We start from the raw sequence: 27,754 nt of genomic DNA, 5'->3' as shown, positions 1-27,754 counted from the left end.
CACCAAATAAATCAGCAACAATTTAGATCATCAATTAATCATTGGATGAGTTCACATGCATCCTGAATATGATTGGGCTTTTTTTTAGTATCCCGGTTATTTTTTGCACATGTAAACAGTTTATCCTGAGTTCTAAGAAACCTGGATACTACTCTGAGTATCTTCTGATAGAAACCAGAATACTGTAGGATGTAAACACCTCATCCAGGTTTCAGTGGCTGACATGTCGAGAGATTAAGACACACCTGCAGGAGGACGATCATAAACCTGGATACTGTTTGATCATACAGACAGAGATATGAATAAGCAGGTTTTTCATGTTCCATGTAAATGCCATATCCTGAATATAATCAAAAACAGGATAGGACTCAAAACCGGGATACTAATACACATGATAACTCACTAATTTAGGACATATTTAAAGCTAAAATGCAAAAACATACAACATATATCACTGATTCTCAAAGGAGAATGTTTCATGTTTTCTTCAGGGCAGTAAACTGAATGTAGGTTTAGGTTTTGTTGCGCATTTTTTTTTTTTTTCAATTTCCAGAGGAATTTAATTAAATGAAAGAAATTTATTTATAAACTTGTTTTTAAAAATGCTTTCTTTCTCAGAACTGTAACTGACAGCATCCACAAACAACTTGAATCTTTTCTTCTGTGGAAACTTAAATCTTATGTTCATAATAAAATACTGACTCTTAAATATTTGTTACATTTTCTCCAGAAGTGCTCAAGGTTACTGCCAGGTCGCATCCTCTTGTCCTCTTTTCTCTCTCCCTCATCACCTTTTCCTTTTTTTTCCAACTTCTCCCCTCTTCTCTGATCATGTCCTCTCCTCTATGTCTCCTTCTCTACTTTCCCTCTTTTACTCTTCTCTTTATCCTGCTCTTGGTGTCTGTCGCTCCTCTCAATGCCAACGTCATGCTAACGCGTCTGGCTGTGGCGTTACTGTCCGTGTCGCTGTGAGTGTGACGTGAACCTCTGCACAGCACATGCATGCAGCTGATCTAGTTTAATTGAAAATTCATAAATTGAACACAGCCTCCATTTTTCTCTATAATTAGCACCAAATTACAGCTTTTCCAGGAACCTTTCTGCGAGTTTGCATCAATTTCTTTCCAGGAAATTACAGGAGACCATGGGACCCTTAAAATAAATTGTTACCGATACAGCAGCTTATGAAAAGAAGACCCAGAAATGATTTAGTCAGGGTTGTGCACAGTGAGGTAGAGTGATTGTACAGTAGAGACGGCAGCGTTAGGCACTGGTGTTTCTGTGCAAAATGAGCCACATCGGAGGCCCGATGAGCTGCTGGTGTTCGGCCTTCTGGTTCCTGCATCACTCGTATCTCTGAACCCTTTTGCATGGTGATCACCATTTCTGGGAAAATAACTTACAGTAAAGTTTAAAGTTCGTTAGCTTCATGTGCTGCTGTCAAAGTCTTTCCATCTCTGAAACTGGAAGACAATAATGCATCCTGCAGCAGGTCTTTTCTTTCTTTCTTTTTTGGAAGCAACTAATGTAAAACAGGCAGCACGTCACCATCCAAGGCTCTCCCTCTGTTTTCAATCAGGTCCTCTTTGGTTTTCTGAATGCGGGAGAAAATTTCCCTAAAAAGTTCCTTGTACTCCGGTTGGTGAAAGTCGTCCTCAAAGTCCTCAAGGTCTGTCAGAGCAGGGCAAGAGGCGGCGGCGGTGAGGGATGCAGTCTGGACCGACTTGTGGCTCTGCGCGTCCTGCTCCTCCTCTGACAGCCCCAGATGGCAGCGCCGCAGCAGCTCGTCGTACTTGACCTGCAAGGCACTGTACTGGGCGTCGACCTCGTTGAGCAGAGAGATCCCGCGGTACTTCACGACCTCGGCTCGGCGCACGCAGGAGCACTCGTGGTCGTAAATCCTGTTGGGAGAGTCAGGCAGCTGCGCCGCCTTCATCAGACGTTCGCTGTCGCAGCGCTTGAGGAGCCGCGGGCTTCTCGCTGCGGCTGCGTCCCCGTCGCCCTCCTCCTCCGGGTGGAGGAACACGGAGCTGGGCAGCAGGCTGTGGATGATGTCCGGCCGGGTGGATCTCATGGCTGAATCTGATCGCCAGAGCTGACGGAGCTCCTCGGCCTCACGCTCCAGCTCAACCACTCTGGCCTGAAGCAGAGAGAAAAATGATTTATGAATGAGATGATGACACAAACTGAACTCTGAGTCTGACATGTTGTTTCAGGAAGACTGAGTCAGTGATGCTTTATGACAGAAGTACCCATTATAGCAGAAAATAAGCTGACAGCAGATCTGATTTATTATTTATTTGAAATGCTGTATTTTATTTTATAAATATTACAGTTTGTAGTTTTGGTCATTATATTCTTCTTGCAGTTGATCAGTTATTATAGGTAATCAAAGCACAAGACATCGCTGATTGGGTTGTGACCACAGGTGCAAGATTTAAAGGGAAAATTTGGAACTTTTCATGTGAATGTCCACTACGGGCTGATGGGGAATGCAGGCAGTTGGAGCAATCGATTCCTCAATCCATACTATATTGACCAAGAAACCCGCAGTACCTACATGTACCAGGATGCATTGCCTGCAAGCTTGTGACGCCTACAGCCATGCTGCCATGCATCACCACCCTAACCTACAGAATGAATGAATTTTAGCGAGCACAGAGGAATTTATTGTTTCAACTGACGACATTTAGCATCAATGCTGACTGGACATCCACATGAAAAGTGATGAATCTTCCCTTCCTCTTAACTTGCTGCTTGTACACCTGCGCACACAGGCGAGAGATATTTTTTTCTGACCTACCCGACAGCCCTCCATCCCCGCCAGCTGCTGCTCCAGCGCTGCATTTTCGCTGGCGAGCAGCTCGGCCTCTCGCTCTGACTCCTCCCTCCGAGCGCGCTCGCTGGCAAACTGAGTCTGGAGTTTGCGGAGGGACTGTCGCAGCGACGCCTGCTCCTCCTCGTGCCACGACATGTCGGAGGACTCAGGGCCGTCCGAGGGCTCGTCGGGGTCGTAGTCATACCTGCACAGAGACGCACACAGTTATAAATATAGAAACACACTTTTATCATATGTTTTACATTTGGGGAAATACACTTATCCTTATTCTTGCTGAGAGTTAGATGAGGAGATTGATACCAGCCTCATGTCTGTAAACAGGAAGTTACAGACAGAATCTCTTCTGCTCATTTCTTTAATCCGTACAAAAGTGTAAAAACAAGAAATTGTGGTTTTACACCGGACTATTTCTTGGCAAAGTGCAGCAACTTCCTGTCAAAAAGTTGAACTACTCACTCTTACTTACAACATGGACAATATGTCATAAACATGCTCAGAGTAACTGTAAGTCTGAACACCTACAGCTCAAAAACAGCTGAGGTAACTTTATGTAATTTGCTGATAAAGACCGTGTGATATGGGGAGCAGGTGGACCTTGAGTGGAGGTTGTTTTATCAACTGGTTCCATTTAATAACCTTTATCATACAGTACCAGGGAGGCTAATAATGTTTCACAACTGACTCATCTGACATGTTATCTCTCACCTCTTCTCTGCGTCAGAATAAACCAAAGCAAAGTGAAAGGTGACAGGAAACACACATCAGAGAGAGATAACGAACATCATCATCTCTGTCGTTGCGTAATGTGAGTTTGGGGATTTAAGTCAATTAAAAACTGTTTAAACACACTCTAAACTCTACTCTGTATTTAACTTGGGATTTTTGTGTATATTTTTGTAAGCATGTTACATGTAAACATCAACTGATCAGTTTGGCCGATTAATTGGTGCCGATAGGATGCTTGCTTTTTTTGCTTTTTTTTTTTTGCTCTTCATTGCACACTTGTCTTGTGTATATAAAATGTTCTATTCTTTGCATTTTTTGTATTTTTTGTACAGTGCTCTAGTATACTACTTGGATTTCTAAATTTGGTATAAAGTATCCTAGTATTTTTGTCTTGTATTTTAGTATAGTTTGTTTTTGTATATATTTTCTTTATTTAGAGAGTATGTCAAGGATTTCTTATACCATGTGGTTATTTTTCTATCTATTTTTCTCTTTTGGTGTTTACTTATTTACTGTCCACATGCTATGTCTGATGATTTATGATCAATCCATCTTTTCTACTAGACATTTGGAAAACACTGACCACCATTTTCCCCAATTTTCTGTCATTTTACAGACAAAACAACTAAATGAATAATGAGAAAACAATCAACAGATTCACTGACAATAAAAAATAATTGTTTGTTGCAAGGCCTTAAGTATTTTTTTGCCAGAAGGATGCAATCCAATACACAACTGAAAGCAGAACCACAGCGGATGTGAGACAATAAGAAACAGCAGATAAGCTGAGAAGAGCACAGCAGGCGTTGAATCGAGAAATCAGCTGAAGAATCAATCACAGCCTCAGAGAGATACTGAGACGTGTTCGTGCCCTCGAGCTCAGACTTCGACCTCTTTCCTTCCAACCTCACACCCGCCGCAGGGCAGCGTCACACCGTGTTCAGACCTGTCTCGAGTGTTTATCAGTCAGATTGCAGTCCATCTGACCTGGATGTTTTGAGGGAGGAGCTCTAACAGGATTACACACACACACGCAGACTAAACATAGGCAGTGAACGAAGCTGTCACACCACAGGAGGGACGGTCCAGGCCAGGAGGAAGTGACCACGGCATGAAACATTCAGAGTAAGACGGCTGTGAGGTAGACATGGCCGACTGCCAGCGAGGAGGATTAGCACACATAGAGGAGAGCTAAAGCCAGGAGGAGTTAGAGGAGGATTTCATGCTTGCCTTCGTGAAGATTACAAAGAGCTTCTGGATCAGTGACAAAGCAATTAAAATTATTTTGAACAGGTTAAAGAATAAGTTAATAACGTAAGGTTTTAAAAAGGTTAATAGATTTTTTGACCCTTTTTTTCAGGCTCATCTCAGCTACAGCCGTCAGGACGTATTAAACACGACCAGTTATGTTGATGAGGTGTTAAAACTGCAGGTGTCACGCTGCATTCAGGCGCTCATCGGATAGTCCCATTTCCTAAACTGGGAAGTCGCTCTTCTGACTTTGGTGTGTTCGTGAGCTTTTAAGTCTTAATGCAAAAAACACATGGATGCTACAAAGGACAGTTTTTGTTGTAGCATCTGGGTGATGGGTTGGTTGAGACTAGCATCCCAGTAAAGATTCATGCTGCTATTCAAGTATGCTGTTGACGTATTATGTTGCAACGTAACAGCCACTACAATATTGTTTGTACCTGACTTGTTGTCGGGGTTAATGCTAATAAATAACTTTTCTGACTAATCTAGGTAACTCTACATTACGGTTACAACCTAGTACCATATTACAAATTACATGTAAACAAATAATTATTATGAACTACATTAATTAATAAAGACTCATCAACCAATGTTTTATTTTTGTTTCTGCATATATGACTTCAACGACAACAAGTAGTGTACTAAAATTTTTCTGAGCTGTTGCTCCGACTTAAGGAGTCGTTCACAGAATTCTCCCAGTCGGAAACTAAGTTTTCCAATTTTTCCACCACCACTTGAATGCAAAATCAGTCCTTTAATTGGCCTTTCCTAAGTCCCGCCCATCTGTGTTCTGCACTCCAGTTGGACAAGCCAGGAAGCTGAAAACCACATACTGAAGATGGTTAAAAGATGTTTCTGATTAAAGTTAAAGTGACATGTATATATAAAGTCAATTCTTAAGTTAACAGTTAGCTAGTTAATGATTAACTAACTAGTTAGCTAACATTTTGCTATATTAGATATCAGATGTAACTAGTTAGCTAAAGATTGATGTAGATTAACTAGCTAGTTAGCTAGCATTTTGCTAACAACTGTTAACTTAAGATGTGACTTTATGTCACTTTCACAGAAACTTCTTTTAACCATCTTCAACATGTTTTTCTTGTCAGCATAGATGAGCTGAGCACAGAGCATATCTAGATACAGGAAACAGGAAATGAAAACAAGAAAGTTGACTGAGGTTCTGTTTGCTCAGTTGTTATTGGAGTAGACAGGGGAAAGGGGCGGGGCTTATGAAGGGTTAACTACTTGAATGACTACTGATATGAACTTTGCCTTCAAACATTGAAGACAACTTGCTTTGTTGTCCAACTAACTATGAAAAAACAAAAATATTAAGATGATATGCAACTGAGGAAAGCAGAGAGAACCTAAAACCAGCCGCTGTTTGGTATTTTTGTTGATAAATGACTGAAATCATCACTGCATTATAACAACTTAAACTTGATAAGTTGTTATAATGTCTGTCCACTCATCATCAGCACTAATGAGACAAATACAGTTTCCTCACCTGAGATTGTCTTGCAGCTCCTTCAGGCAGGACACACTCTGAGTGCCACGTGGACGCCACCTCTCTCTGTGTGGAGGCTTCTGAGGCTGACAAGGACTCAGCTTCAGCTCCTCCACCTGATGCTGCAGCTCCTCCACCTGCGTCTGCAGCAGCTCCACCGTCTCCGTCAGCCTGAACAGACAAAACAGCTCCGTTAGGTCCACTGCTCTTTTTTTTTTTTCTCTTTTTTTCTCATACAGATGATCCACATCTCCAGTCTTACCCCTGGATCTTCTGCTGGGCCGTCCTGTTGTCCAGCACCAGTTTGTGGTTGCTCTGCTCCAGCTCTCGGGCCGACACGTCCAGCTGCTCGTACACTTTAGCATGCTGATCGTTGACCTGCCTGAGGAGGTCCACCTGCTTCGTCAGGTACTAGAGGAGGGACAGAGTGGATTTTGTTAGCAATAACATTAGCAAGCAAGCTAGTTAAGATCAACTACCAGCCAGATCAGCCCTGAGAGTCTGGGTGACAGTAATATTAGCTTCTTTGTGTTGCACTCTGGTGGTGTCGGTCGTTTGTTGACATTGGCGCAAACCTTAGCTAACATGTTAGCATGTCTAAATGTCACATCCTTTGGATTTTCCCAGAAAAACGAGGAAAAACGGATGATGTAGTAATTTTATTTAACTCATGTCCTCAATCACATTGGTAATATAAAGTGATTAATACTGTACCTTATTTTTCTGATTAATCTGCCCAAATGCAATGTTTTTACTAGAAAACATGAAGTATGTGACAATGTAAACAAATCAATAATAAGTAGGTCAAACTACCAGCAGAGTCAATAGTTTCTACTTATTGAAATGGAGAAACCAAACCCCTATTACTAATTATTAATTAAATGTTTTAGCCTTGTATATGCTTTTTCTCTAGCAAAAATAGCCAAGAAATAAAGGTGTGTGACCTCCAAGAAAGTGACAATCTCACATTTTTGGTTCTCAGTGACACCTAAACGTCTCTTCAAGCTCCATCAGCTGCTTGTTTAAGTAACAATTTCATTAAGAACAGGTTATCTTATCAGCCGCTGCAGCCAGGACACTTTGAACCTTCTCGTCATCTAATCTGCCTGCTGAAAAAAAAACTTCACAGTGACAACAGACCTGCTGTTAGCACAACAGTTCAATGTCAACCCGTACATATAGGCTGGATGTAAACAGTGAAAAACCAACGGATAACGTGTATGTGTGCGGTATGCCAAAGTTTACCAGGTCAGTTCTATTTTTAAACATTGTTTTCATAGCATTCCTCCTTCATCAGGGGCTTACAGAGTTACAGTAAAGTGGGTAATTAATTGCAACACAGGTCATGAGCTGGAATCAGGCCTGTGACGTCACAAGTATCCGGTCCAGCAGGTCTTAAAGAGATTAATTCTGTCTGTCAGCAGTTACATGTTACATAGAGCCAGACTTCCAGACAGATTTTACTCAAGGAAATTAAAGCTACATCTGAAGCACTGAAAATCTGCAAAACATGAAGATAAATATTGCATTTCTGTCATTTTAGCTTGAAATAAGACATTGAACTAATCATTTGGTCAAAGATCTGCAGGAAATCCTGCATTAAATAATATTTTATTTCTATCTTTACTACAAAGAGCTCTGTTTTTTACTGCATTATCTCTGATGATAAGTTCTTGTGTCTTTAAAGAAATTTATCTGTAAATATAAATAGTTCAATGGTTTTCTAACCAGAAGATGCAGAGGAGTCGGTGGAGTTTTTCAGCCCTGAGTAGTGTCTGCAGGTCATCCTCACAAGCTGAGTACAGCGCCAAAAACAGGGCTCCATGGCAACAGCTGCCAGTGGCAACCATTTTAAGAAATTGGCAACTGATTCTTTCCTTTGATGGCAACCACTTTCTAACATATAAAAAACAGGGACAGCAAATGTTCAAACTAAAATAAATGAATTTTTAATATTTGTTGCATTAATGAGTGTGTAAACTGATTTAGCTGACATATAACTCCATACTAAAAATATAAGGTGACCAATTACTAATGTATAAAGCACTCCGCAGCCTTAAACACAAAGTCCTTTTCAGATTAAGGATTTACAGAACAGAAATTAAAATCAGAGACTCATGTAAACCCTCCTGGAAATTAGGAAAACTGCAGCACATAATCAAGAAGCACTGAGCTTGTACAAAAAGAGACAGAAGCGCCAGAACAGAACAAAAGATTTAAAATAAAATGTAGATAATGAAATAAGGTCATATAAAGCAAATTTAAGTAAAGGATATAATGACATAATGTATATAATCAAACAAGATGCAAATATAAGAGATAATCTCATATAAAGCAGATAAAATGGCAATAAAAATGTAAATGCAAAACATTTACCACTGCATATAAAATAGTAAAATCATGATGCTATTTTCAGTTTTGGCAACCAGAAGCTGGTGCTTGGCTACCAGCCCTGAGCAACCTCCACCAAGAAGGCAGGGCAGCTTTTGTGTTGCCTGAGAGTCAAAATGAGGGGCAAAAACCGCCTGAAAACATCCGGCTACTGCTTCTAAGCTGAAATGCTGAATAAATGACGGTGACTCAACTGAGAGCTTCTTACATCTCAGTAGTTATACATCAGGAGGACACAGTTTGTTTTCTCATTTCTCAACCTCCTCTTCTATTTCACTGTCGTTCTTAGTCCAGTTTAAGTCACTTTTTTTTGCCTAAATATTCTCCTCCTCCACACTGGTTTTTGAATGAAACTACAAAGTCTCTGTGTCTTTTACCTCGATCTCCTGCAGTTGTTCCTGGTTGGTGGAGTACATCTGCTGCAGGCCCTGCTCCAGCTCCCGGTTCCGCTCCAGAAGAGTCTTCCCGAGCTCGGCTGCCAGCTGCAGGTCTGCAAGAGACGCGGAGCGAAGGAACAGCAGTGATTTGGTGCAGCTCATAGTTTAGTCTCACCGATGGACACATGGACACTTTACAAGCAGCTTTGTAAGGTTTGGTTGCTGCTGGCAGGAATCCAGTAACCCACTTTTTAAAATTTGGGCCACCGGAGTTAATCCACCTTCATGAACTGGATGTTCAAGGTCTTTTGATGAGTGAGGACTGCTGGTTGTTTCTCAGAAATAAAAATCTGGTAGAATCAACTTATCTTTTCTCATCAACTTAATGTAAATACAATAAGTAACTTCTGATATTTATTTTCAGAATGAACACAAGTTATTCTAACTTGTAGTATTTTGACTTGAATTTAGGGATGTTAATGATTAATCATTAATCGCTGTAGAATTTAACCCAATTAAAATATATTAATTGAAAATTAATCAATAGTCTAGAAATGTCAGTAATTACACCTCATCTGACACTGTTTTTGTCTGGTGAAGCCATTTGTTACAGAAGGAAACCTGAGCTTAAAATGAGCAAAAATTAGATAAAAACAAGAAAAAAAAGTGAAAATTAGAAAAAAAAAGGTTTTGTGTCTCTTTAATTATTAATGATTAATTGATTGTTAGCGTTTCCAACTACCGGTTAAAGATATTCATAAAATTTGCGACCCCGACCAACCACAAGACATACAATCAGCATATTAGCAGACTTCCCAGCATGCACTCTTTCAGAGTCACAAATCCCCTGAGACACTTCTTCTGCTTCTTTATTGTGATTGGTTCAACTTACTATCTTAAGCTTATTGAACACGTTTTATCAAGTACAACTGAGTTAATTTGTTTTGAATCATTACAAAATTACCTCAATGTGTCTTTTAAAATTCAGCCAATTTAAAACTTTAAGGCAGCCTGAACACAAAAAACAAAACAAAACAAAAAAAACATTAAATTGAAGTGTTTATTTTCTTCAGTGCAGCCAAAATATTGCGTACACAAAAACCCATAAGTTATTTTATTCAACTTAGTTACACCTAAAATTTAAAGTAAAATGTAAAGTATTTATATTCAGAACACGTCAGAACTTTGTAAACATGAGATCTTCTAACTTTACTTCTTTTGACTTGAAATCAGATGAATGCTGAAAAACTTCCCAGCATGCTTTGTTTGAGTTAAAAGTCCCCTGAGACCCTCCTCCTCCTCCTCCTCCTCCTCCTTCTTCAGTGTGACTGAAGAGTTGTTCATTCACCTTAATATCTTAAGCTTATTTGACGTGTTCTGTCAAGTACTGAACTGACTTACTATCAAGTTAATCTGACTGGTTTATCTGTCAACAAAATTACCTCAACTTGTCTTTTCAAATTCAGTCAAAATAAAAGGCTGCCTGAATCTATTAACTAACTTTTTTTTTAAAGGTTTAAACAGATTGTTTATTTTTACAGTACACCCACTAATCATTAGGTCACCTTTCATTTATCATTCAAAAATAAATAGTAAAAATTACATAACTGGGTGAAAACATGAAACATTAGAAAATGATATTAGATCAGCTTTAGTGTGAAAGCGTGCAGTGAAAAACAAAGGGCCACTTCTTCAGTTCAGTCAGACCTTTTCTGTTTTTTCACTTTGCCGCATATGTGACTGTCCTGCTGACTCCTGCTTTCCCCTGCAGCCTGTCAAGGTGCTTCACTTCTACTAAAACAGCGTGCAGACTAAATAAAACATCCTGACTTAAGAAAAAATAAATAAATACATATTACAGGTCAGAACATCACATAGAAAATGCTGCATATTTAACCTGCTGTGCACCTGCAGGGTTTGATAGTGAGTTTGCAATGTAACACACATATTAAATGTCCTGTGGATTCATATTTTACAGCATTTATATCCTTATTTTTTGTTATTTGGCTGTTAAATAGCGGATCAGTACAGTTATTTAGAGACAAAGAGTGAAAGGAGATTGTACCATGTTCAAGGTCTTGCTTGTCGTACCACGGTTCCTCCTCCTTGATCTCAAATTCTTCCTCCACAATCATGTCTGTCAACATCTTCAGGGTTTAAAACAGTCAGTCAGTCAGTCAGTCAGTCTGAGGATCATTCCGGGTTTTTAAACATGACAAACAAGACTTTAACAGACGGTGATAACGCGGTTCAGTCCGCCTGCTTCCTGCCGCTAGTTCCTCCTGCACGCCTGCAGCCGGCAGCACCGGTGTGCGCTCCTCTCCGGACAGACAGACAGACAGACAGACAGGCGGACAGACAGACAGACAGCTCACTGCTGACGACACGCTGCTGCGCTCTGGATGTGTTTCCGGGTTTGGATTTCAAAATAAAACATGACACGTTGGAAGCACAGGTACATCTATGTTTGGAGCTACGGAAGCCCCTCTCAGCCAATATGATGAAAAAAAAAAAAAAAAAAAAGAAACCAGGATAATAGAAGACCATCATTCCAAACACAGGTGGGTCACAGGAGATTTTATTTGGGTCGTCAAATAAATAAAAAGACAGAAGAAATTTAGTTGTATCTTCATTATATTCTTATAATTCAGTTTTCTTCCTGATGAGAAGAAATAAAACCATGTTTGCTATAACATGCATCAAGATTTGAGCTGCAAATAATTTATTACTTTACTTATGAATGTCCAATGTTTATGTCCACAAGAGGGTACCCTACTTTAGCACATAAAACAATAAATAGGTTGTTAATACATTCTACATATGATTTATTTATTAATTCAATCACAAATAAAATAAAAATATTTCATTATTGACATGTCAATTTCTTGCACCTGTCTTGCTGTTGTTCACTGAGATACTATCTCATTATTTTATTCTTACAGGATCTTTTTTTGTCTTTTCTTTTTCTTTCTTTCTTTTTTTTTTTTTTCAGAAACTCAGAGCATTCCATAGCAGCAAGTTTCTCTTGGAAGGGTGTTAAGAAAATAACTTATATGGACCCATTTACTGAGGAAAGTTAAGGTTAAGTTAAGGTACAGTTTGAACAGAAAAATACAACAAGAACACAAAATAAAATATATGAATATATATATTAAACAATTAATTCAAATAACAGACAACACAAACAAACAGACAACAGAATACGGTTAAATCAGTTACATTCAAGAACAGAATTTAGAATTATGGTGCGTTGAGATGTACAACAAATAAATGTTAATAATGTTGAAAAACTTGCCGGAATTTTATTTTTTTAAACATCCAATTGGTAGCCTCCTTTTGACCCATATAAATTCTGGTCACATAGGCCTACTTATTAGTTTGACTGGTGAAAAATAAGCGCCATTTACAAATGAAATTTAATTGTAGTCATTTAAAGTTGACTAAAGTATTATTTTTGTTCATGTAACTATAAAAGCAGTTCAAATGAAATGCTGGGACAAAAAATATCAGCATAATTGCATAGCGTTAATAATATATAAAAAAAGACGATGTTTCGGATGCAGGTAATAAATTGTAGGTCAGAGTTCACTTTGTTCACCTTTGACCGTGCGGATGTGCTCGGTCACCATGCACTCTGTTTGGAAACGGATATAATGTTATTTTAGCTTGTTAAATGTAGAACATTATTACACTACACCAGACTATAAACTGTACCGTCGCTCTCACACAGCATTGATCTCTGATCAATATTACCCGCATTAGAAACGATGGATGGTGGCCTGCAGAGCTGGAAGAAGAAGCATCTCCAGAGGAAGACAATGAGGTGAGCTGAAAGCAGCAACACTGCAAAACCCTGATAAAAACGCTCCATTACAGGTAAAAGTGAGAATGTACTGAAAGAATCGCAACATCACTATAATTAAGGTAAAAACAGCTAATTATCATGCAAAACTACTGCGTACACACAAACGGCAAGATAACAAAGAAAAGATGTGTAACATTGTGTAGCTCTAACAAGACACACAAATAAAGACTAACAGGCCTTCAAACTTTGAAAAAGCTAACAGAACATGCCTTTCGACTGCCTATCTTTTTTCCACAAAATATGAATCATGTGCTTTTATTTTGAAGATTAGACCGGTTAGTTTCCGGCGTAGACCTGACTCTCGGCTAATTTGACCATCAGTTCATCACCACACCTGCTCCTCTGAGCTGGTTCCTCCCTTTGAAACCGCAGCGCACAGAGTCTGAGTGACCACACGGGGGCGCTGCAGCGACAAAACACACTTGTACAGAATATTAATATCATGGTTTCAATATGTTGATAATGTAAAAGCAATATCTTAAAACCTGCATCATGAAATTTAAAAATCCAGTAATATTGCACATTTACTTTGCTGTTGAGTGATAAATTGGCCTAATGGTAGGAAATAAACCCGCTGCCTCCAGTACACAGATTAGTTTCTGCAGATGTTTACTTTATAGATAATAAGTTGCTGCTATTATTTAGTCAGCAGAACTGTTCCTGTAAAAAGAGAGAGAGACTGTAGCAAGGTGCTTTTACTCAACTGTTTAAGTATGTTTGTTCTGCCACCATGCAGCTGTTGGTTTCAGTTAATGATTTTCTGATTTTACACTTGTTCTCCGAACTACATTTCCACTGGTGGAACAAGTATTCAGATCCTTTTTACTTAAGTAAAAGTACCAATACTTAACTGTAAAAAAAGAGAGATTACAAGTGAAAGCCCTGCAATTAAATTAAAGTATTGTGACCAAAATGTACTGAAAGAATCAAAAGTAAAACTACTACAATAGCAATACAGTTCTACAGAGCATTTTCATGTTTTCTTCCTTTTCATGGATGGTTGCTGTCAAACATATGGGCTGTCGGCCCGAAACGGCCCACCAAAGGGTCTAATTCGGCCCCTGAAAGACTTTGCAAAGTGTACAAAAAAAAATTGCAGAGCAGTTATTAATTCCAGACCAGGACACTGTTTTCGGAAAAAACAAACAATGAATACTTACTGTTGTCATATTTAACAATATTGAACATTATGCAGGCAGTCAAGACTTTCAGTACAAAATAATCTGTATCAGACTAATATTTTAAAACAGTACTGGTGCAACCATATTACTAAGACACTGACAAAACCTTTGATTTGTAAAGTTTCTAAAGTTTCCACTTTAGTTAGTTTTATATGATGATTTAGCATCAATACATAGGAGTAGAAAATTAAAAGAATTTAAAGTTGTAGATAAGTTGTTCAAATCAGAAGGACATCAAATACTATATTGTTGTTCAACTCCAATATGCGTCACTGTTTTATGTTACAGATCCTCTGTGATCTGTGTATTGTGTTGCACATGTAATGACAGCAGATTGGGGCTGGGTATCATTTGAAAAATTCAGATACCACTACTGATACCAGTACCCTGAAAGTGATACCGATACCAGAAGGAGTATTTCATCTGATACCTTTTTTACACATGCAGCTGTCCACCTGTTTTCTCCATGCTTGATGAAGTTTCCCGTATTTACATTTTTTTCTGAAATAATCTGTCCATTTTTTTGTGGGTTAGTTTTTGTCAGACGTCACAGGCATGTAGTGTCGCCATACTTTGAAATATTTTGGCGCCGCACTGAACTGTCAACTCTGTCAAACACACCTTGCTCAACTTCACCACCACAGACTTGTGTGCAGCTGCAGTCACATGATGCATTAAATTGAGGAAGCTGGTGTCTGCATGCAAAACCATACATGTTTTTTTTCTAATCTGCGTACAAAAAGAAATGAAAGCAAGTTTTGCTGGATTGCAGAAGTTTCAACACTTCTTGGTTCTGGGTTATTTCAATTATTAGTAGTACTGACACACAGGTCTACAACAGACTGACTGAATGTGGAAAAGCAGAGACATTGTTGAAAATACATTTATTTTCTGAATATATCTCAGGCTGTTCATCACCTTTTTAGTAAATGGATCACACATTTTACATAATGTGCACATTTTTCATAATGTACTTAAGAAAAAAAGAAGTAAAAAAAATTGAGGGTGTTATTATTTATAGGCTATTACACAAAAGTTTTACTGGTCCAGTGCACTTTAGATCAAACTGGGCCGTTTGTGGCCCATGAACTAAAATCAGTTTGACACCTCTGATCTATAACAATGCATCATATTTCACAAGTTGATCATGTGTTGTACATAAAGTCTTTATCTTCTGCAGCTACAGCAGTTAAGTTTAACAAAGAAGCAAAGTATGGCAACACTCAAGTATAGTACAAATGATTCAAAATTGCAGTTAAATGAGAAATCTGTAATATGTAATGCTTTTCTGACAGCAGTGCTACTTCTGCAGTGTCCTCCTTAAAAGTTTATATACCGGGCTGGAATAACTGTTACTGTTTGCCTCTTTCACAATAATTAGAGTTCAAATTAAGGCCAAATGTTCGCTGAATGAGTAAGTGTCTGTTAATCTTGCAGAAGGCGTAGATGTTTGTCATGGTTAAACTGAGCAATATGCTAATGAGGTCTGGCAGGCAGTGAGACGGTGAGTCCAGAGTGTGTATTTTCAGAGCAGTGGGGTTTTTTTTGTTTTCAGGATAACAGACTGAACTTTACACTGACAGCCAACCGACAATGATAAACAGCTGAGTGTAGGACTCGTTGCTTGTTGCCTGAGCTTCCTCAAGTCTGAGGAGGACGGGGAGAGAAAAAAAACTTCAACTGTAGACGGTATATTAAATAGGATTCAACCTATTTAATATACCGTCTGTGGCTCAAACTCACTATTTCCACATGTAGTTGCTACATATTGCTTATTTAAGTCCAGTACTCGAGTAGCTGCACTTTCCTCGATTGTGCATGTAGGAGCCTAAATGTAGTTAATTAACTTTTGCTTTAAAAAAACAGGCAATATAATAATTTAAACAGTTAACAGTAATATAAGTTAATTGATTTAGAAGGAATTAGAAGGCATACTTACAGGTATTTTCAGTTCATATGTGTGATAATGTAATAACTTAATAATTTGGATAAAAATATAAATTATGTGATAATGGATGGGAGGATAAAACAGTTTGGTGTTACTGTGCACCTTTAATTATCTTAACTGATGCTCCTGTTCGAGGTTAACCTGAGGTCAGTCAAAGGGAAAGTAGAAACACATGGTTTTCTGACCTCTTCCTCTTTTTCCTTTTTTTTAAATGTGGGTTAAGACGAGGGGAGTCATTAGAGTGTCGAGCCAAGTTTCATTCTGAGGAAACCTGCACTGCATTTTATATAAATATTGTTTTTCACTCTACACATTTATGTATCTGAAGTGACCTGTTAATTTGGTCAATCCAGATATTTGTTTTACTCATGAACTGTATCATAATATCATGAAATATGATGCTACAACAACAATATACTGTTTCTAGCAGTCACTCTGGATGAGACAGTTTCTACAGCTGCTATAAATAAAACAATCCACCTACATATTGATTTGTCATCTCACAAGGCTGCTTTTGTTTTCAGTGTTCGGGGCTTTTGTTTTCTGGAGCTGGTGGCTCTTCACCAGGCGCACAGAGACAGCAGGTCATCACTGTTCAGAGACACACAGAGATTTATTTATCAGATCAGAGCCTCCTCTCCGCTGTAGCTGACCCAACCTGAGGGCAGCGGGAGGTCAGAGAGCAGGAGACGGTCCAACACAAAGCTCTCCCAGACAGGACAAACACGCAATTTCCTAAATATCAATGAAAGTACAGATCGTTGACTCAGACTGAGAGGCTGCAGGACGTCAATAGTTGAGTCATCCTTCAGAGAGGGAAAGTTTTCGCCGTGAGTAGTCGAGGTCTGCGGACCTCAGTGGGCAGCGGCAGAGGAGGCGGAGGATGAGCTGCTTTCATGAATTTTTCTGAAATAACAGATTCTCTGGCAGTGAGACATCCTCATGAGTCAAGAGATTTATCAAGTTTTCTGATCCATGTTTCAGAATGATCCAAAGATATAATGAATTTTTATCCATCCAGCTCTAATGTTGTTGACATTTTTTCTTTTTCCCCTTGCCTTTTTCTTAAGATACCATTTATTTTTAAAGCCCTTTCCATTTAAAGCACCATTTGAGTGAAAAGCTGCACCACCATGCTGTGTGTTTCCATCAGTTGGTGGCAGTGTAGTCTCATAATTTCGCTGTCCAGCACTACATGCACACCTTTCATTCAAACAAAGAATACATGCTACTCAAACACACATTTGAACACATTAAAATAAATATTTTTAAATTCTTTTTATTAGAGGAATTAACACGATCAAATAGATTAACACACCGCAGCGATGATCCACGGCGCCGATAAGATGCAGCATTTGATCAGCTGCACAGTCAGATTTCAGTTTCATTATCAGACGCCGACAGATGAAAACATTCTCCATGGTGGATTTGAGAAACATCCTGCCAGCTGATGATAAACGCCGTGCCGCTCTGGACCCCAGAGGATGATGATGATGATGATGATGATGAGCACAGCACCCTCTTCACCCTCTCTGTCTCCCTCCATAGCTTTTCTTTCCTTCTTAAATTCATGCAAAACATACATGTGTTTTAAATATGTGAGGCTGTTTGATCATTTCTGCATTAATTCTTATCTCTCTGCGTATCTCTTCATGGCCAGAAATATGTGGACACCTGAACTTTACCCCAGTATGTGATTGCTGAACATCTTATTTCAAAACCACTGGCATTCATCTGCTGTTGTAACAGCCTCCACTCGTCTGGGAAGTCTTTCTTCAGGAGTTTGGGTCCTGACTGCAGGAGTTTTCTCCCATTCAGCCACAAGGGCATTAAGGAGGTTGGACACAGACCGCTGACTTCTAGTCCATTTCCCTTTTCATCCCAAAGTTGTTGTTAGATGCGGCTGAGGTCAGGACTCTGCAGAGCGATCAAGTTGTTCTGCACCATATTTAGAAAACAAATGATTATTGTCACGTTGAAACAGGAAAAACTCTCCCTAAAATGTTGCCGCAAAGTTGGACGCTAACTTTAATAAACCCTTCCTAAGTCCTGACCTTTTTCTGCAAAAACAGTTGAGAAGACTTGCTACCTCTGTCAATTTTTCCCTTTCCTGTAGGAACAACATAGATCTGGCCTGTACACACTGCCCCCTACCCACACTCACTCTGTTTGCATGTTTGTGTGAAAGAACCAGTCAGCTTGAAGGGGCAGTGGGTTCTAAAGCCCTCCAACAGCAAGTCTGCATCAATGCAGTCTCACAAACCACCCTCCTCTCAGGTGCAGCGCCTCTTTTGTGTCCGGGATGGAGGAAACACCACCGAAGTTAGTTCCATGTGTTCCATTGTTTTCATGCACACATGACAGAATGACACGACAAAAAAAATATAGAACAAAACAATGATGTGGCCAAAGAAGCGTGGGAGCGAGTTTTTATTTATTTATTTATTTAATCACTTCTCCTTTCACACATTCATCCCGTGGATGAATGTGTCATGTCACTGCCACTGTGCATCTTTGTCAGTGTTGTTAAGAAGATAGCACTTTAATATTTATTTATTATTTAATTTACTAATTATTAGTATTTGCAGGGACAGACACATATACGTGTCCATTTAGTTTTGATGGTAGAATATACATTTCAATGATAGTATATCCAATAATAATAATAATAATAATTATGATAAATGTATATCCAATAATAAAAGTCACAGGGGTACTCTCTCCTAGGCTCCATGATCTTTAATAAAAATCTTTCTATTTTTTAATTTTTTCTGTCAGTGGACTCTTTAGGTCATTATACATGAAGTCATAAATTACCAAGTTAAATTTGTCGTTCACAGCAGTGAGATCATTAAAAAACACATGAATTTTGCTCTTTGGGAAAACCAAAGAGCCTCAGTTGCCAGGGGCAAAGTACAGGGACCTTTGTTTTCTTCCTACATGATAATACACAGTTCTGTGTCGTGTCCTTTGATTTGAATTTATTTTCAAGGACTTAATAGTGTTGTACATCAGTAGCAAGGACTCATTGATAACTCAGCTGGAATGTCTGAGTTGTTGCCTCCACTTACATTTAGCTTTAGTTAGCTGTGAGACTCTGGATGACACTATCTGTCTCTCTGTGTCTCAGCAATTTGTGATGGACTGACATGAAGTTTTGTGCAGACTTTTCATCTTGCACCCTCAGGTCAAAATTTAAATTTCTCCGATACTTTAGTTTATGACCAAATACTTCACATCAGCCTCAACCTGCTAAAGTTTGGCATGTTAGCATTGTCACAGTGAACATGTTAGCATGACAATGTTAGCATTCAGGGCTACCTCAAAGCAGCCCCACAGAGCTGCTAGCATGGCTACAGATTCTCATGCTGGAGACTTGCTTTTAACTTTGCATTTGTTTATGTACTCCTACGCATCCATACACATCATGGCTGCTTTGCATCCATTTGGAGTGCTAATTGTGCACGTCCTCAGAAAACGTAATGTGTGGTTAACACGTTTGCATAGCATGTTAGCATGCTGACATAACAGTGAAGCCAAAGCAGCTCTATTGCCCCCTGGTGGAGGGCACAACTCATAAATCCTGCCTTCCAATTAACTGAAACGTCGAACTACACATCGAATTTCTTTTTTTTCCCAAAGATGGTTTCTGTCATTTTAAATAGTTCTTATTACAGTGACATTTGTTCCGAGTGTCATTTTTTTCTGATCAGTTTGACTTTAATTAGTTGTTTTTATGCCATGATTGACAGCTGAGCTCTGCTCTGTGCAGATGGGAAATCGACACCACAGTTTGAACACTTATAACGACTGCGCAACCTCTGGATCCAAATGACATTCAGGATATTTTGGTGTCATTTTTGAAGAGTTGGAGGAAGAGGCGATGTGTTGTCCGTCTTTATTTACCGTCATTGGCTCGGAGGTTGTTGTTGTTCCCAGTCAGGAAGGGGACTTTGAGAACACAGATAGTGGATGTTGCTTATGCTGCCTGAATAAGGTGGCCAATGACAGGCTTATGCCCAAAGTCTGCATCTGGTGAGTGAGACTATCTCATCACAGACCCGCTGATACTAAAAGCTCAGCACTGAAAATGAGGTTGGGAGACACTTTAACTAGGAAGCCCAAAAAGCCTCAAGACACAGGTAAAAGCTGGAAAAAAAAAGATAAAATCTTCCAGTATTTGTCACACTTATTCTGCTTAGAGATTATTCTGTTCGCCAACTAAGTTCTTCCAATAAAAATTATATTTGCATCACTTAATGCAATGATGGTGCAATTAATTGGTGTATCAATCATAATTACCACCCATGAGCAAAAGTTCCTGATTACTAAGTGTCACTAAGCTGAGTCAGAGCAGATTTTCACAGATTGTGTGAGTGGTTGTAGGTGGGAGCAGTCACTGACTTTAGTGGCTGTTACAGCTCACTAACACACCAAGCCCCAGGCCAAAATTATTCAGCCAGGTCGAGGATTAGATGTTGTAACATCACAAGCTGTTCCTTTAAGGCCTTTTTGCTCCATCCCTTTCATCTCAAATGTGCTCTCCTCCTTTTTGTGCTCCACCCTCAGTGTGTTCCCTCTCTTCCCATCAGTCCACCACCGTCCTCCTGATTTCCCCATCTCTGTTTTGTGACTGTCAGCGAGATGAGAGAAAAAGCAGAGCAGGAAGCCAGAGCTCTCTGCGGGGATTCGGCTTCTCGGCGTGATAAAATAGCTGTGATCTTTTTCCTGCAGAATCAACACTCTTGTTTGTGTTTCCCCCGTATCTACACTTACACCCGTGGCATTTTTGCTTTCATTGATGCTGTATTGCCTTTTCATTTTGGATTTCACGTGGTGTGTGAAATGCCAGCCGAAAGAATGGGACCCCGTGCACTCCTTTAGCTCTCCACTATTTTATCACCCTTCCAGAAAAAATGATTAGAAGTGTGTTTCAAATGCAAAACAAGGCATCCAGGCATGTTTTCTCTTCAAGCAGCTCAATAATGGCTTTGCAGGTGAAAGGAAGTCAGATAAACTGAGGGAGGAAATTGAAATATTACAGATGAGAGAGCAAGCAAACAGGATGATTACCACATTCCTCTTCATCCCTGCAGCAATCTGGGTTAGTAATGGTGTTTCTTGCTGCCATAGCGTGGAAGCAGTGACATTAGAAAGTGGCAGGGATCGGTAATGAGTTGTTAAAAGAGAAATTTGGGGCTTTACTGATCCGTTTCCATACCAACTGTCTTAGCTGTGGGGATTGGATCCTCTCGATGTTCGAGGGGGACGAGGAGGAGCCGGGGACGGGAGTAATGGGATTTGAGGAAGTGCTTCTGGGTAGAACTTAAACACGCACACACACAATGCATATGACAAAACCTCAGTGTGTGTGTGTGTGTGTGTGTGTGTGTGTTAATCTTCAAAGCTCTTACATTTTGCAGAAATCCATCATGACAGACAGAGCAGCGAGCCCGCAGCGACTTCAATTTGTTGTGATTTTATTTTCATTTTTGGACCGATGCTCGTCCTTTGTTCTGGACATGTACACAGTAAACAGTCAGGGACGGGAGATGTAGCTACTCGCATTCGAGAGGAGCCGCTGCCATGTTGCCATGACAACCAGGCGTTTGCAAAAATCAGCGTGATGCCAACTCTCATCCACGATCACATATGGGCTTCCGCGTGTCTGTGGGGGGAAAAAAGAGACAAAGACGCTGGCAGAAGCAAACAAGCACACATGCTGTACAGTATACTCTATATACAAGCATGTGTGCGTACAGATCAGGCAATATTTCAATTAAATGTACTCAAAATACATATTCAATTACTTGTGAGTGTTTTGTAATGAGTGACTTGCTGGGCAGAAAAAAAAATAGATATAATTTGCAAAAAATAGCTGTATTTATGTATTTGAAATGCTTAAAAAATATTATTAAATGTGTCATTTATTCTCAAATATCCTGGGGTTTAACTGTAGGAAAAAATGTTAAAAAAAAAAAATCAGTCTTTGGCTAAATATAAGAAAATCTAGTGTCCTGTCGGGTTCAGCAACACACTCATTGTCAGGACAGAAGATGCTTTGATGTTTGGTGCAAATTTATGCTAAGATAAAGTTATATAATCAAAAATGTGATCACATATTTAAACTAAGGCACGCTTCCTGAATGATACTAAAATACAACAGAATAAAAGAGCCAATGACAAACACCTGATGTGCTCTAGAAGTGACTAACTTACCAGCTAGAAATCACCAATATGTCATCATAACTCAACGTCAGAATTGGTCAATTGCCAATGATTCCCAAGTCAATATATATGACTTAAATATGTGGTGTAAGTCGCATCATGTTAATCAGATCATGGTTTCGGTTAAAAGACGTATGTTACGTTTCATAGGAAAATATCGGCCAATATAGCTGAAAGGTTTTTCATGATAGTGGCCGATCATGACATCCTTCTCTTCAACGCTTTCCAGCTCCTCCACCTCAGCTGGCTCCTCGCAACAGCAGTTCTACGCCGAGCCCCCTCCATAAGTCAGTGTCCCTCGACCTCTAGTAGTCGTCTGACTTAAAAATCACACCGGCGAGCTGACCTGTCCTTTTTTAATCTGCATATCTGCACTCATTTTGCACGCTGTTGTCTCACATGTCTCTTGTAGCACCTAGGGATATGATTGGCCGTTTATGAGCCAGGGTAGGAGCACACGTGTGGTTTTGTCTGATCAATGATTGTTTGTTCAAGTCATTCATAGCTTGTTCCATTATCAAGGGATATAACAGGTTGGTTATGAGCCGGGGTGTATACGTTTTATGTTTTCATGGCGGTTTTGCGTTTAATGCATTAAAGAGAAACTATTTTACAGAACTACTTCCTTAATGCTATTGATGACTGATAGATATTGCTATGGTTTTATTGCCCAGGCCTAACGTCACTTATGAAAAGTATCTTTAGTAACCTGGAACATTAAGGCAGATTTGCTATTTGCGCCCGCGGTGGAATAGTCAGTGTGGCTGTCTACAATCAGCTGTATAAAGCTTAGCATGGTGGATACCAATTGTACCAGGTGTATAAATAGCCCATATGTCAGAGACGAACCATGTTTTTTTCCTAAACCCAATCAAGTAGGTTTTTTTTCATAACCTAATCAAACTGCAACTGAGAAAAATCAAATCTTTGGCTCAGGACTCAAACCCCGCTCTCCCAGCCTCACTGGTGAAAGTCTGAGAAAGACTGTATGGATCTTTATACTGCTCCTGTCATAATTAGTACGGCCACTAGAGGTCGCCATAAACGAGCTGCTTGCACAAACAACGCAAACACTCTTTTTTTTCTCTGATAAAGGCGGACTAAAACCTCTCAGCACGCACCCCTAAATTTGCAGCCTCCCACCTGCAAGTTATCCTGATTGGCCACTTTAGCAGAGAAATTAGCAGCGCTCATCTTTTCAGTGCAGGAACGATTAAGGTCAGGCCCATATTGAGGCTGCCCAAAATATGATATCAGTTTGTATATATATGTATTTGTATATGTATGTATATATATGTATTTTCACATTACACATTACTTGTATTTCAATTCAATTCCATACAAGAATCTTGTGTTTTATTTAATTGCATTTGAAGAGCAAGTATTTGGAACAAGATACTTTCTCATGTATTTGTGGACATCTCTCTTTGTGTGTCGAAGATATTACTTTCATATTGCACAAGTCCATCCATGCTGTTTACACGCCGCAATGCAATAAACAGAAAATTAGGAATGGGAGAAATGGGAAAAGAGAGACGCAGAGATAACCAGAGAGAGAAAGATGACAATGATAAGAGAAATTGGATTTGGGTTAAAGATAGCAAACTGTTATCACTGAACACTAACATCAAAGGCATCGTTGGCAAGGGAAACTATGAAACTTTTAAAAAAAGAAGTTTAATTTCACAAGTAATCTCCCGCCCTGGGGCCCGTGGGTAAAACAAAACTCTGTGAAGTAGATGAATTTAGCTAATCTCTCCCGCACAGCTTCAGGGGATCGCAGAGGCACGGGGATAGAAAATTGCACTTGTGCCTAGTTCAGTGCTTATATTTTATGAAACAGAGACATCTCATTCCTCTGATATACCGAGCAGAGACGGCGGTGTGTCCCTGGCTGGTCGCGAGCACAAGAAGAAAAATGTGTTTTGGACCGGGATCCAAGAGAAAAAAATGAGTCTGAGAGGATGAAAAGTTGTGCAGAGTGACTGACAGCTGTCTCCGGCTCAGATGTTCTCCGTTGTGTGTCGATGAGAAGAGACTTGGCTGATGTTGCATCAAAACACTGCTGATACAGCAGACTGCAGGGATGATGGATGGTGTGTGTGAACTCCAGTATCACAAAAGTAATTTGGTTTTGGGCTGAAATGATGCTGAATCAATATAATAATATTCTGAAAATATTTTGATGAATCATTTTTAGAGATAACGGTGTTGGTCGGTCCACCACTTTGACCCAGACTATCCCAACAACTATTATACACATTACCACGAAGTTTAGTACAGGCATTCAGATTTCCCAGAGGATGAATGCTATTGACTTTGGTGATCGCCTGACCTTTAATCTAGCACCACAAGCAGGACAGAGTTTTGGCTTTATGCAGTGAAATAGCTTGACATCTATTTGATGGATTGGCAGAACATTTTGGACAGACTTGCTCCTGGACGATGTACCCTCATAACTTGAAGATCTTCTGCCTTTTCATCTTGTGCCATCGACAGGTCAACATTTCAGTTTGTCCAGTATTTTCATCAGTCTCGGCATTTCTTTGTCTGGCAGTCTCCCTCGCAACCTGATCCAACTCAACACCAGTTGGTGATCAGTTGACAGCTCTGTTCCTCTCATCAGTGGGGCTGCATGATTCTTGCTGACATGTGAATCACGATTTTTATCCTCAAGAATGGAGATCACGATTCTCTCACACAATTAATTCTTTTTCAATAAAAGCATTTTTTGTGCTCTCAGATGCTCAAGTAACAAAACACTTGCTGCCTAGACGGGGCTTTAAACAGACGACACAATCCAGTGTTTCTCCTGTCATTCTCCCACCATGGTCATAAGTTTTAGGTAGTGACCAAAACAGTGAGGTCACGGATTCAAGCAGCCTAAATGAGTTTCCTTCATAAGGTGGTTGGGCTCAGCTTTAGAGATAGGATGAGGAGCTTGGACATCTGGAGGGAGCTTGGAAGAGCCGCTGCATGTAGAAGAGAGCCAGTTGTGGAGGTTTAGGCATCTGATTCGGATGCTTCCCTGAGGTAAACCCAGAACCTGGTGGAGGGATTATGTCTCATCTGGCCTGGGAATACCTCAGGATTCCCTAGGAAGAGGTGTAAAATATCCCAGGGGACATCTGAGACATCTGGAAAATCCTGCTTAGCTTGCTGCCACTGCGACCCGACCCTCGATAAGCGGAAGAAAATGGATGGATGGAAACCGTAACCTACACTGTACGTTTACTGCCAGATTGACAACTTCACTGCTCACTTTTTCCACAACTCTGCTGTCTCTGCTCTGTCTCTCTCTCTCCCACACTCACAAAAGATCTGCACTCCATCGATTAACCACGGAGCTGCTGTTTTAGAATGAATAAAAAACATTATGGTCCCTATTGACAGTAGCTTGGCTATTTAAAATTGCCTGGTTTGTGCAGGTCGTGCTGCGTTGCGTGACCAATCACTGGTCTGCAGTGTTTTCATGTCACCCTTGAGTATTGGCTCAGTTCCCTTGGAACCTCAGCCAAGGTGATACCAAAAAAAGTATCGGGTATCAGGTGAGAAGTGTTTTGTGTTTGGCGCTAATTAAAAAATGTTAACGTGCTAGCTAAGATAGTGAACATTATTATACCTGGTAAATGTCATTTGCATGTTTACTGTTGATATATTAGCATTTAGCTCAGCACTGCTGTGCCCAAGTACAGCCCCACAGAGCTGCTAGCATGGCTGTGGAAAGCATTTTGTTCAACATTACACAGTTCCAGCTTCTCAAATATGAGGATTAGTTGCTTTTACTTCGTCTTATTTCATAGTAAACAAAATAGTATACAAAATATATTTGGGCTTTAGACTGTTAGTTGTGCAAAATGAGCATTTTTAACACTTCAGGAAATTGTCAAGGCCAATTTTATTACATTTTATTGACAAAATGTTTGAGAAAATATTCAACAGAGTAAACTATATGCTTAGGTGTAACCTCGCTCCAGTTAATTTCTTTTTTTCTGCTCTTTGGTGTGATTGCATTTCTTTTGGGGACTCTGATAAGAACAGACACACAAGCAGGAAAAAGCTGAGCTGACCACTTCTCTCCAGCACTACAGTCCAACTGCTGAGTGAAGACAAAACGTCCTGGCAGCCGACTCTGTTTTTATCTGTACGGCTCTGAAATGCTTCTTCTTGGATCAGCTTCAAATATAACATTTTGAGGCAAAAGCATTCAGGCAATTTTGTCAACAACTGTAATCAAAATGTGTGTTTTTTTGGACGGGTTTTTGTCACCATCAGCCAAAATCTTTGCTGTGCGGATTTTATTTCACAGCCAGTTTCTGTTTTGGATGTTTCCTCGTAAAGCTGCTTATGTTTTAGCAGTTTTACAAACAGGAGCCTCAACATTAAGAAAAAAAAATGGACAAATGGGAAACATTAGTAGTGTTTTTCCACAGTAGTTTGAATTATTGAACGCAGAAAACTTTTCCCTGATAAACAGCACTCTGGCCTCTTGCAGCTTACTTTATTATAACAATATATTTGCAGATGGGTGACAAATAAAAAAACGGCTTTAGTGCTTCTTGTCATATATATTCCAAGTCTCTAAACCCTACTGCAGGGATAAACATTATTCAAAAACATTAGCTGTTTTTATGACCGTCCTGTCTAACACGTTGCACCAAAATATCCTGTAGTTGTTGAGTCGGGTTCTGATTTGGTGACTGTAAAGTTCAAAGCAAATGATTCACATCATTTTTATCAAACTATTTGGTGATCACCCATGCCCTGTGAGCGTGAGTATTCAGTATATTTCCTAACACGTTTCTTCATATTTTTCCTTTAATTTGTTTTGCAAGTTACAAATAAGTCTTGGCCATGAAGTTCAGATGCAAGTCTTGGCTGTGAACGTTATATTTCGAATCCTAAACCAGTCATTATTAGAACGAGACGTATCTGCCAGAGCAGCTCGCAGATTCATCTGGTTCCCAGGCTAAGTTATTATGGGCCAATCACAAATTTCAAAGGATCCACTATAAATATTCTGCTGCCCTTGCCAGCATTGGACTACAGTGCTGCACAACATCACAATCAGTTGTACTTGGAAATTATTACAGGCCATGTCTGACCACATCTAACTGAAGTTCAAGAAATTTGTACCTTTCAGCCCATAGAGATCATTGCAGCTCCTTCCAAAATTGTGTGGAGTTATTCTCTGGTGTGAATGATGTTTTATGTTGATCACTTCATAATCTGTGCATCTGACTGGGATAAAGCATGGTGTCTGTCTTTCATCTGTCTCTCTCCTGCCAAATGTTTTCAGTCGTTCTGAATCATCGCACCTGTGCTCTACTGATATTTGAGCTTTTTTCCATCATGTTTCTATCACACAGTATTGTATGTATTTGGCTAAATGTCAGCAACGCTCTGATTGCCTTTGGTTCTGTAATTGCACAAAC

General features: G+C 39.6%; 2 protein-coding genes across 2 annotated transcripts in view; one reads left to right on the top strand and one right to left on the bottom strand.

Annotated features, from left to right (window-relative positions):
- Nucleotides 1-816: 816 nt before the first annotated feature.
- LOC146312209 (cerebellar degeneration-related protein 2-like) lies at nucleotides 817-11,452 on the bottom strand. Its single transcript, XM_084741560.1, has 6 exons — nucleotides 11,163-11,452; nucleotides 9,098-9,210; nucleotides 6,592-6,740; nucleotides 6,330-6,500; nucleotides 2,804-3,023; nucleotides 817-2,140 (listed from the first exon to the last, which is right to left on the bottom strand). The coding sequence occupies exons 1-6, from the start codon at nucleotides 11,242-11,244 to the stop codon at nucleotides 1,523-1,525; spliced, it is 1,353 nt and encodes a 450-aa protein (XP_084597686.1). The 5' UTR covers nucleotides 11,245-11,452; the 3' UTR covers nucleotides 817-1,522.
- A 1,450-nt stretch (nucleotides 11,453-12,902) lies between these two features.
- The window catches only part of LOC146312207 (neurotrypsin-like), a 52,933-nt gene continuing 38,081 nt past the window's right edge, over nucleotides 12,903-27,754 (top strand). Inside the window, exon 1 of the mRNA XM_084741089.1 lies at nucleotides 12,903-12,920. The gene's annotated coding sequence lies outside the window, so the exon portion shown is untranslated. The remainder of the gene's footprint in view (nucleotides 12,921-27,754) is intronic.

This window comes from Lutjanus erythropterus, chromosome 17 (assembly GCF_056507025.1).
Source record: "Lutjanus erythropterus isolate fLutEry1 chromosome 17, fLutEry1.hap2, whole genome shotgun sequence".
Classification (NCBI taxonomy): Eukaryota; Metazoa; Chordata; class Actinopteri; order Lutjaniformes; family Lutjanidae; genus Lutjanus; species Lutjanus erythropterus.
This window is presented reverse-complemented; position numbering and strand designations above follow the sequence as displayed.